The 16,112-nt window shown below is 39.8% G+C and overlaps 1 protein-coding gene across 2 annotated transcripts in view; it reads right to left on the bottom strand.

Annotated features, from left to right (window-relative positions):
- Window positions 1-16,112, bottom strand: part of CSMD1 (CUB and Sushi multiple domains 1) — a 1,337,717-nt gene that overhangs the window by 101,084 nt on the left and 1,220,521 nt on the right. For both annotated transcript variants that reach the window (XM_078386602.1, XM_020797818.3), the window contains 5 exons: window positions 15,613-15,758; window positions 12,733-12,813; window positions 10,889-11,002; window positions 5,317-5,505; window positions 3,886-4,032 (listed from right to left, as the gene is read on the bottom strand). In XM_078386602.1, coding sequence (XP_078242728.1) covers window positions 3,886-4,032; window positions 5,317-5,505; window positions 10,889-11,002; window positions 12,733-12,813; window positions 15,613-15,758 — 677 coding nt within the window. The remainder of the gene's footprint in view (window positions 1-3,885; window positions 4,033-5,316; window positions 5,506-10,888; window positions 11,003-12,732; window positions 12,814-15,612; window positions 15,759-16,112) is intronic.

Below are 16,112 nucleotides of genomic sequence, written 5' to 3'. Positions count from 1 at the left end.
CAAGACTATGGACCTGATGAGTCAAAGGAAGTGCAGCACCTTTTAGAAGAAGCTGAATCCCATTCCCCGAATTAGACTTTATATTGACCAATAGGAACTCTGTCTTAGCAACATTTTAATTTCAGCTTGTTCACTCCCATCCATCCCATTATGGAGTCCAGAAAGAATTCAAGGATATTGACTATTTCTTTGATGGCAAGTAACAAGGTGCAACGAGCTGGATACCATCTGTCTTTTGGTGACACTTTACATCACAGTGTAGAATTCTCTCTCCCAAATGCTTCACAGAGGTATTAAAAACAGGTGGGATGGCACAGAACCGGGTGGGGTACCATGCAGCAAAACTCAATAGTGTCAAATTGTGACCCATCAACTTCTAGATAAGATTCTGCAGAAGGAGTCCCAATGCTCAACCCAGCCTGGCAGTCCAGAAAGGCACCATGGTTGGTGGTATCAAAAGGCAAGCTCAGTCCAGGAGAAGTAATAGCTGCACTCCACCCTCCCAGTCTCTAATGTATGTCATGCGCCAATGAGGAGCAAAGCAGCCCCTATATCCCGGGCAAGAGCCTGATAGAAATGAGTACGGGGTCATCTAAAAGCATCGAGAGTTGCAGAATGACGACCTTCTGATCACATTAGAATAAGATTCATAAATCCATATCCTGGCAGAAGGTACAAATTCTGCGGCAAGAAATGCCAGAATGTGTGTGCTGAATAAATTGCATGTGTTACATCTTGTCTAAAACTTTATACTTTACTGTGACTCAGCAAACTATTATGATGATCATTGTTTCCAACTTTGGACCAGAGGAAGTCCTGAAGGCAGCACTCTTTTTTTTACTTTTTTACTTTATTTGGACTTATACCCCACCCCTCTAGACAAAGTCTACTTGGGGCAGCTTACGTGAGTGATAAAATACAATACAATAAAATACAATAACATACATAATAATAAAACCTACTAACAGATGCATATATAGATTATCAAGATGAGATAATTGAGAAACAAAGATCAATGAATCACAGGCCTTAGTTACTTCCCACCACATTGCGATAGCAAAGGTGGGAAGTAACTAAGGCCTGGACGACCTCTTCTGGTTTTTAGGATTTTACTTCATATACTATATACATATTTTCAAACTTGTCTTAGCCACTTGAGAGACCAAAACACAGAAGAGGGTGTTTCATGGAACCCTGAGTATCAAATTTGTACTTGTACTGAGTGGAAAGAAGCAGCCCTGAATACTGTACACCCCTTGAGAGGGTTTATAACTCCACAGGACAGCATAGATTGAGACTTAGCAGGTCTCAGTACAAACCCTGGCACCTACAGGTGTGACTTGGAAATATCCAAGTTTGAACTACTGGAGGACTTCTGTTGGACAGATTTAATACAGACAATATTAAGTGTGAGGTGGTCAGTGTAGATATAAAAAAGTTATTTAAATAAAATGGTACTCATCCGTCCACGGATACAGAATTTTTCTTCTTCTTAGACATGCCACAGTCCATACCTACTATGTTTCCATCTGTAACAGCAGTGATGAAATGGAGCATTGTTCTATAATACTTTCCATTTCAGGAACTGTCACAGAAGAAAACTTGCGTGAAATTTACAAAACCATCTGGAGGTCTCCTTTTTGCCAAACCCTGAACTAAGTCATGGTGGGAGGAACAAGGATGGAAACAGGGAGGCAGGAAATCATTACAAGAGGTTGATAGCTGGGTGGCAGCCTGCTGGCTCACTCACAGCTGCCACAGCATCAATTGCCTTGTTGAGCCCTTGGTTTCTTCCCTGCTTTCTCATGCTGCTGCCTCCCCTCATTAAGATTCAGGCCCAACTGCTTGCTCTGCCACTTGCTGTTACTTCTGTTTCATGCTGACCATCTTTCTTGTATCAGTTGTGAAAGTTACATGCCTAGAGACAACTATGCAGCCTTTCAGTGATTTTGGACAAAGCTTATCGCGGACTGTTCTCCAGAGGTGCCTATCTCATGTACACAGTTAATAGGTATTTGTACTCTACAAAAGCCTTGGTTTGCAGTTCGAGGCTAACAGTTTTGGCAAATACTGTGCATCTCCTCTACTAATTCTCTGTAGTCATAAAGATATGTTAATATTTCTTATTTTCTGAAAGAAGCAGGGGAAATGTCATCTGTTTAGTAAAATGCATGCAAGCCATTTTTTTTCAGTAGATCATGAGTTAAATCTGAAAATATTTTCTCCTGGGCATGGGTCATTCAGATTTTCTGTATCTCAGAACTGGGTGCCCCACAATCTCAATGGGTCCACTAATAATTAGCTTTTTAAAGTGCCCAACAGGGGCATTTGGCTCATTCTCCTTTTACGGATGCCATATAAACTGTGGTATTCCTTGACTATGAATTACATCATTTATCTAAAGTCTATCTACTAGGGAGTCTGTCTTCTGTAGCTGTTTATAACAATGTATATGGTAAAGAATTTTTTTAAATTGGCATGGGTAATAATATGGTATCACATGCATATTCCTTCAACCATTCTAGGCTGAAACTATTGTTCTTTTAACTGCAATTGTTGGAAGATTGCAATTTTGAAAGCAGTTTTTTTTTAAAAAAATGAAGCTGTTGTGGTTTTGTTGATTTTAATGTGCTTTTAGAACTGTTTTTACCTACCAGTTTTCACATTATATCTGTTTAATTCTTTTTAAACACTAAGAATTTATAGTTTTTAAGCTTTTAATACTGTATGTTTCAATATTAAGCCACTTGAGGTCCTATGGAAGAGAAAGGAAGGCTACAAATATAACATCACATCACATAACACATATGAAAATATTGTCCACATTTCTAAATGGGAACTTCTAATTTTGTCTACACTAATGTAGAGAGAGACTTAAAAACCCAGTGTGGGGAAAAGTTGTTCCAGGGAAGAAGAGAGACAGAACACTAGGAGTCTGGGTGGAACTAACAGGTTTGTAATTCAGGCGAAGTTCACTACATTTGCTGATATATTTTAAGTCACACCCTGGGAGCAGTGAGGGCATCAGATGGTCAAAGAAGGGCACTTCCTTCTGGGCCAATCTACCTGACATTCTGGATATCCCATTGGGAGGCAGTGAGTGGCTTTGACTTGGTGGAATGACATGACTGCAGACCGCCCTGGTATTGGGGTGGTGGGACTTTGTGGAAAGGAATGGGAAACAATATGTGCACTGTTATCCAGAACTGTTCATTTCTGAACACAGCTAGAGGTCGGCATCCTTCTCTTCTTTGGAAGGCATGATCAGCAGCAGAGTTTTTGTGGGGATCAAATGCCCAAGTAAATTCATGCAGCCAGTTAATCAGTATATCAATGATGGGTGCAATCTTGCATTATTATAGAAACAGTCCTATTGGTGGGTAGAACCAGTAGCTTTCTGGTTATCCTGGATATACTGAAAGTTGAGCAGTTATCAAATTACTGACACACTCAGACATCAGAAGCCAGGATTTAATGGCAAATTTTGCAGGAAGGTTGCTACTTCTACCATCAACAGAGTTACTCAAAAGCATATCCTGTTGGTTTGGAGAGGATTAACAGCCATGTGAGTGTGCATTGTTTCCCATTAGGCACTGTAAATGACTAGCTGCTAGCGAATGTGCTATCATCTGTCTATACAACTTCAAAAACAAAGTAATACAATAAATATTATAAGATACATCTGGCACATTAAGTTGACATACAAAGGCAAACTATTAGTCAGGTGACGCTAGAATTTTATTCTGTGAGTAGCATAGATTCAGATGTATTTTATAGGTCTATTATCCACTCAGGAATCTTTTCCAGGAAGAGCATGAGTTTTATCACCCTGGTCCACACCAGCAAATTATTCAATTTTTCTAACATGGAATGGTTGCTACTAACCTGAATAACGTATCTTGAAACCTTTCTTATTGGTTGCATGGTCAGCTGACCAGCGCAGATACAGCTGATTGGATTTGCTTGTGTAGTTAAGTTGTCCAGTGTGATTTCCACTCAAAGCCACCAACAAAGGGCTCTGTCGAGTTGAACCTTTAGAAAATACAACAACATATAAAAGCCAAAAAAATAGTCTTTAATTAATCATTTTATGAGATGTTTAAATTCCCACCTCTCTATTATGATGAAGCAATCAATTTCTATGTGTGAGTATTTACTATTATATATTAAAGTATATTTGGGGGGGGGGAGAAATGTGCTGCCATCATGATGCAACTGAAAATATAGTACAGTAGCAGGAATGACTGAGGAATACAGTGAGTCTGAATTCCAAAGTGGGTCACCTGATCCACATTTCTGGGGGGAAAAATCCATAACTCTGAATTTGGACACACACATGGGTTGGTTTGAGGGTTTGCTAACCTTATTTCTTCTTCTTCGCAGATAAGTAACTTTCTGGAACAACCAGAAAGCATGGCTTCAGCTCTACGCAACTCATGTTGCAACTCACATCTGTTGATGTCTCTGGAAATTATGCGCTGTGTTTTCCAGCCACATAGTACATTGGGGGGAAAAAACTTCATCTTTTTCTGCATCATGTCATTTGCAACATGTATTGCCTTAGGTGAGACCTGTCATGCTTTCTCAGTGTTTCAGACAGCTTGTATCTGTTTTAAAAAAAGAAAGACTAGCAAGCAGTAAGATCATATTATAAGTTATTTTTAATTGGTGTTTTATTTAAAATGTACTGTATTCGTGATGTCATCATGAAGAAGGGGGAGAAACTGAGTGGAAAATCCACATGAAAAATTGGCTTAATGGCTCACCTGAGGTGAAATGGATAAAGATGATCTCTCCATTGCTACACATTGTCCTCTGTTCCTTTAAACACTTCTTCAATACCTGCAATTTCTGTGAAGCTTTCTGTTTGGTCCTTATTCTAAATTGAACATAAAGGTTCTCACTGAGGTGGCTGCCCTAATCCTACAGCACTTCAGACTAGCGATAAGGGCCCATGTGACTGAAATGTCCTCCAAGGAAAAAAGGCAATGTCTCTTTGCAGACAGAAAACTACAGTAGTATGTCTGGGAGAAAGCTAGGCTACCACTGAATGAGAAATGGCTGGATTGGGGAGGAAGCACTGAACTGGATGTCTTGGCCATGAAGATTAATTTCCTATCTTTCCTAAACCTGTTCACTTGTGAAGGTCTTCATCTATTATCTTAAATAATGAGAACAACCATTTCAAAAGAAACCACATTTTGTAGAGATGAAAGCATGTGAAATATGTCTCCCATTCTACCAGCACTAAAAGAACATGGTGTGTCAATAGCTTAGTTTCCTCTACATTCATGCAACAAATAAAATTCTTCTTACCATCAAAGATTTCCAGCTCATCAAACTGTTTCTCACTTTGGAATGTTTCCACAAAGATAGAGATATTATAGTTTGGTTCAACTTTAAGAGTCCAGGCACATGTTTGTGAATTGGGATAGCTGCCCGGATAACCTGGGCTGAGGATAACTCCAGATGAATCTGTTCGGACTTCCTGTGCTGGGCATTGTGCTATTAGGGGGGAAAATGTGAGGTGAGGTAGGGAAATTTAATGCTTTCATATATTTTCTTTACATTTTTACAGGTATAACAAACTAGCTGCAATATGGTTGTGAAATTTATATCACGTTGAAGTACAATCCATCTATGAGCATATTCTGTGTACAAAACAAGGAAAGGTCTACAAATCAGTTGAGAGGTTTAAAAAAACAAATATTATAGCGATACTAAGCATGTATCAGAAGCAAGTCCTCAATACAGAGGAACCTTTACCATTATGTGATTATCTGTGCCAGCTTAAAGCGAGTATTCTGGTTAGCCTCATGTTCCTGGAATATTTTTCAATGAAGTGATAGAGAATAATTAAAAAAAGAAAAAGAATGTTAAATATTTGCTGCTGGTGCTATCAGGGATTAAAAGATAAAAACGAGGAATACCTATGAATCCATTCATCATAACTGGAAACTTTTGTCTAAGGCACAGGCATGCTGAGGAGTCTAATTCATTATTTATTCTTCCAGGGAACTTTCAACTCCTATTATCTTTCATGGGTTTTATACTGTTATGATCATCGTTTAGCAAAAATCTCAAACATTGGGCCCAAGCAGTTTATTCTTTTTGACAGCTAAAAAGGCAGACAGAAGTGCTGTCCGCATTCCAGCCACTCTGCAGTAACACCTCTACGAATGTTCACAGGGTTTAATGCAAAATGCAGGCCCATTAACGCTGGGAAACACCCAGCAGAGCCCTGTCTGGCTTCATCAAACTCCTGTTTCTGGTCTGACTCTTCATGGCCCAGGACAGGTTGAACTGCTTTGGACTCTTGGGAACACTGTCTGAACCTGCGGACAGGTTAAAGAAGACTGCATTTTCTTCCTCCTCCTCCTTTATGGCATTTACTAAACTGAATCATCCTCTACTCTTATTTCCCTTGAATACTGGTGAACTAGGAGATTTTTTAAAATTAATTCTGGAACTGGGGCTGGCAGAGTTTTCTAGATTTTAGCTTATCCTTACTCATTTGCATTGCTTTGCATGCTCTCCCAGTCCTGGCAGGAGCACCGGCTTCCCTTCTCCAGTCTCCTGGGACTGAAGGATCACATGACAGGGAGGGACTGAGTAGCAGACATTGGCTGGCAAGTGGTGGAGCTGGCAGGGAGGGGAGGGAGCACGTGGGTCCTGTGGTGCTGCACCAGTGACTTTAGATGACCCAGCACAAAGTGCTTTGAGCCCATCTCTATTACTATGTCTTTCCCTAAGTGGAGTCAATGTATTAAGAATCCTCATTATTCCATTTTTGCATCCATGTTTATGCAGAGGGATGTCTGTTTTTGTGCAATTTGCAGCAGTACAAAATTGGCATTCAGCTCAGTCAAGCCCTTTGTCTTTCCTTTACACTGGTGATGAGCAAAGGGCAACTCTAGGGCCCTAGGCACCCATAAAACTTTTACATCCCTCAGTCCTCCCCTGGCAACTTCCAAGTAGCTTTTGACAACTTTCAGGAATGGTGGCTTCCCATGTCCATAAGTTACAGGGACCTGTCTCCTGTTCAATATTCCAAAATTTCCCTTTTTTGAAACTCAAAGTGGACTTCTAGTCGCTTCTGGTTTTGTTTTGTTTGCTGTGCAACAGATTTTGCACATACAAAGTCTAGGGCATAATATAGGACCTTGACCCTGTTAAGTTGCCTAATCCTGCTCCCTACCCGCGACTGTGGATGTGTGGTATTCTGGATCTTGATGGGTTGCATCTCCTATAAGCCCTAGCCACTGGTGGGGGATTCTGGGAGTTGCAGTCGAAATTGTAGATGACAAATGATTACCTACCCTGCTTTACACTGTTGGGTACAGTTGTAATCAGATGTAGGTGTGGCATGTTACTGGCATGTAGGCATTCATGCACACATCTGAAGTGCAAAATACAGAAATAATCCCTGACATAATAATATATATATGATTATAGTAAGATAGGGTTTGGCACAGTCTAATTCCAGCCTTGACTACACCAGTACAGTTCAGGACGGGGGGTGGAGGGAAACTGTCCCGCCAATTATAGATCAGACCCCAGAGGTTCTAGAGAAGTGCCATTCAACATTTTTATGTATTCTACTGCCCTAGGCCATTAAAAAAATGCAGGTGCCTGGCAAACATAGCATAGGGACCCTTGGGAGTTGCCCATTCCTACTATCAATGCAACCTTGGAGAAGAGAATGAGCAGCGCACATCGGCTGGTGAATGGGAGAGTCAGCAGGGTGGGCGGGCAACCCTAAATTGATAACTTAAGATGACCCGGCCCAAAGTGTTTCATGCTGATCTCTACACAGTAATTCAAAACCTTTTTTGGGTGGGTGGGGGAAGCAAGAAAGAAAGTATAAGTATATAGTCTAGCCTCTCTGCCACGCACCTAGCTTTCAGCCCTCAAGGGTGTCAGACTTGTATCTGAATGCGTAGAAATTGAGAAGAATGGAAAACCGAAGTAAAATAAATACGATAAAATCATGCACAGCATGGAGTATACATGAACAAATGGCACAAATGTCTGGCTTAATATCCCTCCCAGTTTCATGGCATTCAATGTATGACTCATCATTACCCTTAGTTCTCCTTGAAGTTTGTTTAGAAGGCTCACAGCTTTCCTGTGTAATCTGCTAGCTCTAGCTGCATGAGAAGAGGTTAGAATGTGCCATGCATTACTTCATCTGTCATTGTTTAGTGGTTTGTTTACCTGGTTTGTGTCCCTCAAGCTCAGGGCAGGCACAATTCCCCCTACAATTGGTCTAGAGAGAAATCTCACTTCCTAGCTGTGGCCTGGCTTGTCCTGCCTGATTCCCTTATGCATTTGTGTGTGCCAAGAATGACAGATCTGTGCTCTTCCACCAGTTCACTTTAGACCTCTTGCTAACAGTTTCTAATTCCTCTCCAGAGAAAGTTCTTCTGAATACATCACAGTTTTAGCCACCAAGTAATTAGGGAACACAGTAATTCTAAAATATTACATGATCTTTGACAGTCATTCAAGCTATCAGTAGCCCGTACTGCCAATAATGTTGAGAAGAGCTCAAATCAGTAAACACAACCGATTGTTAGCAAGTATAGTGGACATGCCTGGCTGTAGTCTGTCCCTAAACCTTTTCTTCAGCAAAGCAGATCTTGTGAGCTGTCTCTGATTTGGTGTTTGAATGGCTACTTGATTTTGACAAATGAGATGTTTTAGTACTACTGATGGTCTGAAGGTTTTTCTGAGTCAAAAATGAAATCTCACGATTGATAAAGAAATTCCAGAGACCAAGTTTACTGTCCTTTGTGCATTTATTTTTTTCGGCTGGAATGTCAGGCTCTGTAACATCTGTATGAAATGAACTGTTGCACTTTGTGTATCCAAGTGCTCCCAGGTCCCACAGCACTTCCTCTAAAAGACAGGAGTGTAAGATAATGGTCGGGAGCACATCAAGCCATATCATCAAATGGATGATACGCAGAATCAGTCCCAAGGAGTGGGGCGGGGCTGCTGGTTTTATGCACATCCTATTTAACAGCCCGATAATCTTTCAGGGGACTTTATTATGTGTATCCAGTAAGTAAGTAAGTAGGCAATTAAGTAGACCTTTGTGATACCCAGTTAGCCTGTTTTGTAGCATGCATTAGTATCTTGAAAACACAAGAATGTCTGTTCTTCAGGGATCTGTTACCAAGAAGACAAAGAGTTTTTAACGAGCAAACAACTCACTAGCAGAGCTCAGGAATATGAACTGCTTGTTAATCAACCATGCCACCAAGAACTGAGGCTGTTTTGGGAGGCAGACTGGAGTCTAGGAGGGCTAGGAAAGCAAAAATGCCTGCCATGGATTTGAGAATCTTGCACAATCTATCAAAAGAACATTTAATAGTAAAGGAAACAAACACTACAAGGCATATATGTAGGTGTGGAAAGAGAAGCAGAATAAGAAACTTTTCTCTACAGACCCAGGTGTCTTTGATAAGGTGCTCTACCTGGATTGCTCTTGTTTTACTTCCCCACAGCCTGCAGATCCACAATATGACTGCAGAGTTGTGGCTGGGATGAAGAGAAGAAGAGATGGCAACTAATTCCCTTTCGTGGCTCAGAGTCAAAGTAGATGTTGAGGTGGTGGTGGTCATATTTCATGCTTCCACTCAAAGGATGAGATTTCCTCAGAGATGCACGCCTCACTAAACTGATGGGCCAATTACTCTTGGGTTTATGTTTCAATAATCCATTCCAGTAAAGGAACTCAATGAAATGCAATATGTGGAGGTGAGACAAAATATTTGCTGTGGAAAAACAGGCATCTTTTACCAGTTGAGGCAATGCCACCTCTAAATACATGGCCTAAATCCTCTACAACGCCTGCTTGTGTTGCCACCTCACACACTCATGAAGCTGCTGCCATGGCACAGAAGATCCAGACGTTCAAAAAGGCCTGAGCACAGATCCTTGTCATGCTGTGCCCCTTTGCCTTGCCATGCCCTTGTCCTGGTTTTCCTAATCAAATACCACAGCGAGGGTTCTGCTCTTTGCACATGTGGTGGTCCGCTTACAGAGCGTCCCAATTTAGAGCGTGGAAATGAGCAGCTAGGTTTTGAAAAGAACTTAAATGCAAAGTGGAGCACTGGCACACATACCAAGGTAATGAGAACTTGATGTTTGTCTCCATCTTTTACTACTCCCTCTACAAACAAAGCCTGTTTATCTTTCACCTGAATCAGAAATGCATATGTGTGTTCTTTTCCTTAACCTGCTGCTCTCTAATATTATGTTAGCACATCTTATTGAGAGTGCAAGCCCTTCAAAACAAAGAAATCTGCCATCCCTGGGGAAATCGAAATTATTTCATATTACCGATTAACTTTTGTATTATAGTATTTTAGTTTTGACATTTGTACAATGTACCATGGTAACAGCATTTTGGTCTATCTGGTGTTTACTCTAAAATCACAGAAATTTTGTCATGGGGAAAACAGCCTCTGGATTTCCACATATTAATATCTTAGTATACCCAAAGGTTAAGGCAAAAAGTCATGGTGGTAAACAAGAGTTGCTTTTTTTCCCTTTTATCTAGTTGCTAGAATTGCTTTTCTGCATATACATTCTTTTGCAGTCCACAAACATAAATATACTCTCTTTTTGATAAAAGAAGAGAGGCATTTTCATTAAAAGATTTATATTAGAAAATTACTGCAGCTATACCTTTACACAACCCATTTATTTTGGACTTCAAAAACTTCAAAATGATTAAGGGTTTCACAGAGAAAACAAATGTCAATGTTTTGTCATAATTTTTCATACTTTTCACTTGCTTGATTTAAAACAAATATTAAACATGAAATGTAACAAATGAAAACACTATTGGTAATTCTGTCAGTCAACAGATACCTACCTTCACAAAATGGTGGAGAGCCCTCAAACTGGAGTTGTGCTTTTAATTTACAGAACATCATGTCATTTCCAACGAGGGTATAGCCAGGATTACACCTGTATTTCGCAAAGTCTCCTGAAAAGCATATATTTCAGTTTTATATGTCCATACATATGTTTATAATTTAGTATCCCACCTTTTATAATTTAACCTCCAAGCAGCTTCTGGTTCTGCAAACCCTACAAAGAGTCTTGTGGCACTTTGAAGATTAACACATTTTATTTGGTATAATATTTTACAGATTGCAGCTGACCATGTCAGGTATCTGAAAAACACTGTGGGCTACAGTGGAGGGAAAAACTTATACCACATGAAACTTGTTAGTCTTCAAGATGTCATAAGACTGTTGGTTGATTTTATTACAGTAAACCAACACAGCCATACATACACCTTAAACATTTGGCAGTGGTAATGAAAACTAATTAATGGCCTGAGTTTGTGCTCTGAGATGCCTTGCTCCTTAGATTTAAATACACACCTGGTCCCTAAGGGACTATTTTTCATTTGGATTCAGCTGATGGATCTTGCCATTCTGCCAACCGGAATTCTTACCAATCTTGTTGTTGTTGGACTACAGTCCCCATGGTCCCCATATAGCAATATCAATAGTCAAAGAAGATGGGCATTAGAGTTTAAAAATTTCTGGGGCCCTAAGGCTGGGAAACACTATAACTAGTCACATATGCTTCTTCCCAAGCCACTAACATATCTCCAGTTCCTACATGTTTTCATTAGGATGTTGTTGTAAGATATTTCTCTTTCTTCTTGAATACACATTTATTGGAAATAATTGAACAGTATGGAAGTGCATTGTGCAACTAGCTGGTATTAGAGATTTCTGTTTTGATTTACTAAATGGCACTTTAATCAGCACACTGTTGCAAAATGAAAGTCAAATCCTGTTAATATTTTATGTATATGTAATCAAAACCATGGATGTTGTGATGGTTAACTGAGTGTAATAAAAAAAGGTGCTGGTCACATGCCTGGTTGTACAAGCAGGCACACAACTGGCATTGTGCTAATTAGATTCAATTTATTGCAGCAACTACCATGTTTTTGCTGGCTGATTTCTACTTTTCCTAGCATAATTCCACTCCATTCATTCTACTTTATTTTTTCTGTAAAAATATTTATACACATTCATACATTTCTCTTAGCGCACACACTTTGCACATAGCTTTTCCTAGTATACATTTTTTGCAAGCAATTTCTCCTAATGTAATGCCATGTTATACATTAGCAGAAATCCAGTAGTAAATTGCAGCTAGAGTGGGCCCATTGAATTAGTGGGGATTTAATAAGTCAATTCTTCCATAAGTACCATTGATTCAATGGGCTTACTCTAATTGTGACTTACTGTTGGATTTTAGCCATTATTTTCACCTATACATGCATTTTTTTTTGCACTTTCCCCCACTGCATGCATTTTTCTAGGCATTTTCTGATAAGAGAACTTAATAGTTACATTTGAAAAAGTATAAACATTGAAGTAAAACTGTTTTGGCTTGTGTGCCTGTCAACAAAATGCAACTTACCGTATGTAAGTTTGCATTAAAATATGAAAATAATTCTCCTCTTCCCTTATTTATAAGGATAATAATTCTGTCCACATCACCCAAAATCTTTCACTGGAGGGCTTCCAACATTCATACTTAAATGTATGGGATCCCTTAATACTAGTTGTATGTTACTACTATACTACTGGTATTGACTACAATTTAAAATAAAGTATAGTCTCACATATTAGGCAGAAAACAAAAGAAAACACAAATATCCAGGTATATCAACATAAGAATTATCACCTATTTCAAAATCATCATCTTCTGTAAACAACTCAGCTTGTGGAACTGCTGGTGGAGGCTGGCACTTCTTAAGCTGATATGCTACAAAATTAAAATCAAAACTGCATTAGCACGTTTCTTAGAACAAGACCTATTATAAGCGGTCTGTAGTGGATTTGACATCCACAGCAATACGGGGGACATGGAACTCAAGAGAACATTCTGCTTCATTGTTCATTGATTATATGGGTCTAAATTCCCAACTGGAGCCATGCAGCTACTCTTTCCACCTTTGCACAAATAAAAACTAAAAGTCAAAAGCTTTACAGTACAGTGGTGCCTCACATAACAATGTTAATTGGTTCCAAAAAAATCAACGTTGTGTGAAACATCGTTCTGTGAAACACCATTTCCCATAGGAATGCATTGAAAACTGGTTAATCCGTTCCAATTGGAACGGATTGCCATCGCTGAGTGAAAATCCCCATTGAATGGTCTGTCTAATGGTTTCCAATTGAGAAAATTCAAAAAATCACCAAAAATTAACGAAGTGTCAGAACAACACCAAAATCAATTTGCATAGGTTTCAGGAAGTGGGCTAACCAGTGCAAGCATTTAAAACAGCTTCCAAACATTGTAAGACACTTTTACAGGAGTGAAAAGGGAGATCAGGAAAGGGCTCTTTGATCTCTGTTTGCCTTTTAAAGCTCTTCCCGATCTCCCTTTTCGCTCCTGTAAAAGTGTCTTACAATGTTTGGAAGCTGTTTTAAATGCTTGCACTGGTTCGCCCACCTCCTGAACCCTATGCAAACTGATTTTGGTGTTGTTCTGACACTTCGTTAATTTATGATGATTTTTTGTTTTCTCCATTGGAAACCATTAGACAGACCATTCAATGGTTTTCAATGGAGAAAACAAAAAATTACCATAAATTAACAAAGTGTCAGAACAACACCAAAATCAGATTGCATAGGTTTCAGGAGGTGGGCTAACCATTGCAAGCATTTAAAACGGCTTCCAAACATTGTAAGACACTTTTACAGGAACGAAAAAGAGACATCGTTGTGTGAAAATCCCCCATAGGAAACATCGCTGTGTGAGGCGGCAAATTTAACAGAAAAAGGCATCGTTGTGTGAATTCATCGTTGTGTGAGGCACCTGTTGTGCGAGGCACCACTGGTATTTCCATCCTCTACATTATATTTGTATTTGAAACCTTGAATGATGAAAGATGCCACCCATCCCACTAGCATCCCACCCATCTCCCAGACATCTATCAGATGCCACAAAATGCAGGGACCACACAGCCCATGTGTCGTGCAACAACTGCGATTGCTCCTTTTTGGGCCAAACAATCGTGAAATGCCCAAGCCTTGAAGAGAATATTGCATGCCTATGGCTACTCAGACCTATGGTCACTAAGAGTTGTTGAAACCACTCCATTTGGCCACAGCAATACCAGCGGCTGTTGCATAACTGCTGGGTCAGCTGGTTTTATTGCAGGAAATATGACATTAGGAGACAACAGCAGTACAACGTCTTACTTATTGATCACACCGCCACTGTTTGTGAGGGCAGGGGAGGGAAGAGAAACCCCCACCCTCAAAAGCATTTTGTGAAAAAGTAGAATTGCCCTGTGCATCATAAACACGACTCTCCTTCATCTTCTCCTTCTTGTGATTCAATTATTTTTGCAGCTAAAGATTTGGCTTTATTGTATGCACTGTCAAATAAGACCCTAATAGGTCTTTCAAGGTAAGAGAGATACTGAAGAAGTGCTTTTACCAGTTCCACTCCCCCAGTGAGCTTCCATAGCTGAGTGGGGATTCAATTGCTGGCCTCCTGAATCCTAGTCCATTACTCTGCCTATTACACCACACTGCGTATCCTCTGGCTAATCTCCTCAAAATTAAAGTTGTTTCCTCCATCAGGTAAAAAGGCTACAACCCAAGGAATCCAGAAGAAAGTCATGCCATCTCATTCAAAGTACCTTGTTGTTTAATCTTTCCCTTTTGGGGTTTCTTATTTCTAACATTTCTCTGTAGTTATATATTTCTAGACTAGGACAGAATCCCTCATAATAATATTCTCCTCCTTGCTGACAAGGACAGTGAGGAATTGGTGGGTTGGGGTTTTCTGCAAAGCTGCACAATCTGTGAATTGCACAAAGTGAGCAAATTGTCCAGAACTAGAATGGCCACAGTTTTCCTTAAGATCTGGAGTGCCAGATGTGTCACTGGTGCCTTTCTTGACCATCAGCCCATAGACCTAGGCTAGCTAGTCATGTGTCCATCATTTCTGAAAGAGGAAGGATGCTAGAAATGTTTTATGGAGATTACAGAGATCCTGAAGGGAGAAAAAGAGGTCTTTGTCTCACTCAGGGCTCCAGGTGAGAAATCTTGCATGGCTCTACATTCTTATCATGGCAGGACAGGACAGACTGATGAGAACAAGGAATTTCAGAAATATTTTTTCCCATCCCTACAACAAACCCTGTAGTTGCTTCAGTGCTCTAAGAGAGAAAATGCCCCATGGCTGAGCCGTTGCACGATTCTCGCTGAGAGAGCAGAACACCACTGTAATTCCTATAATACCAAAAACAGTCCTTAAGACTTACTGAAGAGTGGATGGCCTGGGTTAAGTGGGCCAGAGTTTTTCCATTAAAATATTAAAAACTAAGTAACTCAATATTAAATATTTAACACTCATTTTGCAGTGGATAATAAAGACTGATACTCTGGAGGTTTTATTAAATGAAAATATCATGCCAATTAAACCAATTTAATTTATTTTAACATCAGTAGGGAGAAAATACCCTTCTAAAGCTCCACATGCTTCCGCTCTGTATCTCTCTCTCACACACACATGCACAATTTGTAAGATGAGAAGAAGTGAACTGACCGTGAAAATTGAGAACAAAGAATCCTCCAGTGGAGAAATCACTGTGAAACTTGAGCAGGACTTGACTGCTTGAACTGTAAGCTGTCTCAAGGGCTGTATTCCCACTGAATACTCCCAGCTGAGGTGAATTTTGGTCTGGGCCATCCCTAGGGACCAAGAAAAGAAACCAGTGTCAGGAAAAGCGTACAAGTAAGGTTTAAACTCACTCTGTTGTCTCCTGATGGGAGCCTAAAATCTTCAAAAAGGGAGGTTAATCCTAAGAAGTGTAAAATAGCAATTCATTTGTATTCACATCTATGCAGGCAATTAAGAACACTTATCCTAATGTGAAAGTTGACCTTTTAGAGAAGGTTGAGAAATCTGGGCAAGTAACATTTATATTAAGAGTCAGTAAGATACTGTACAGTTTTGCTTCAAATCACTTGAGGTCCTTCTTCATGACAATGTCACACAGAGGCACACAGATTATTCCATCATCTATGGACAGTTTCTCACGACAT

The sequence above is a fragment of the Pogona vitticeps genome, chromosome 1, assembly GCF_051106095.1.
Source record: "Pogona vitticeps strain Pit_001003342236 chromosome 1, PviZW2.1, whole genome shotgun sequence".
In the NCBI taxonomy this organism is placed as follows: Eukaryota; Metazoa; Chordata; class Lepidosauria; order Squamata; family Agamidae; genus Pogona; species Pogona vitticeps.
Note: the sequence above shows the minus strand (reverse complement) of the source record. Positions and strands in the feature narration are given on the sequence as shown.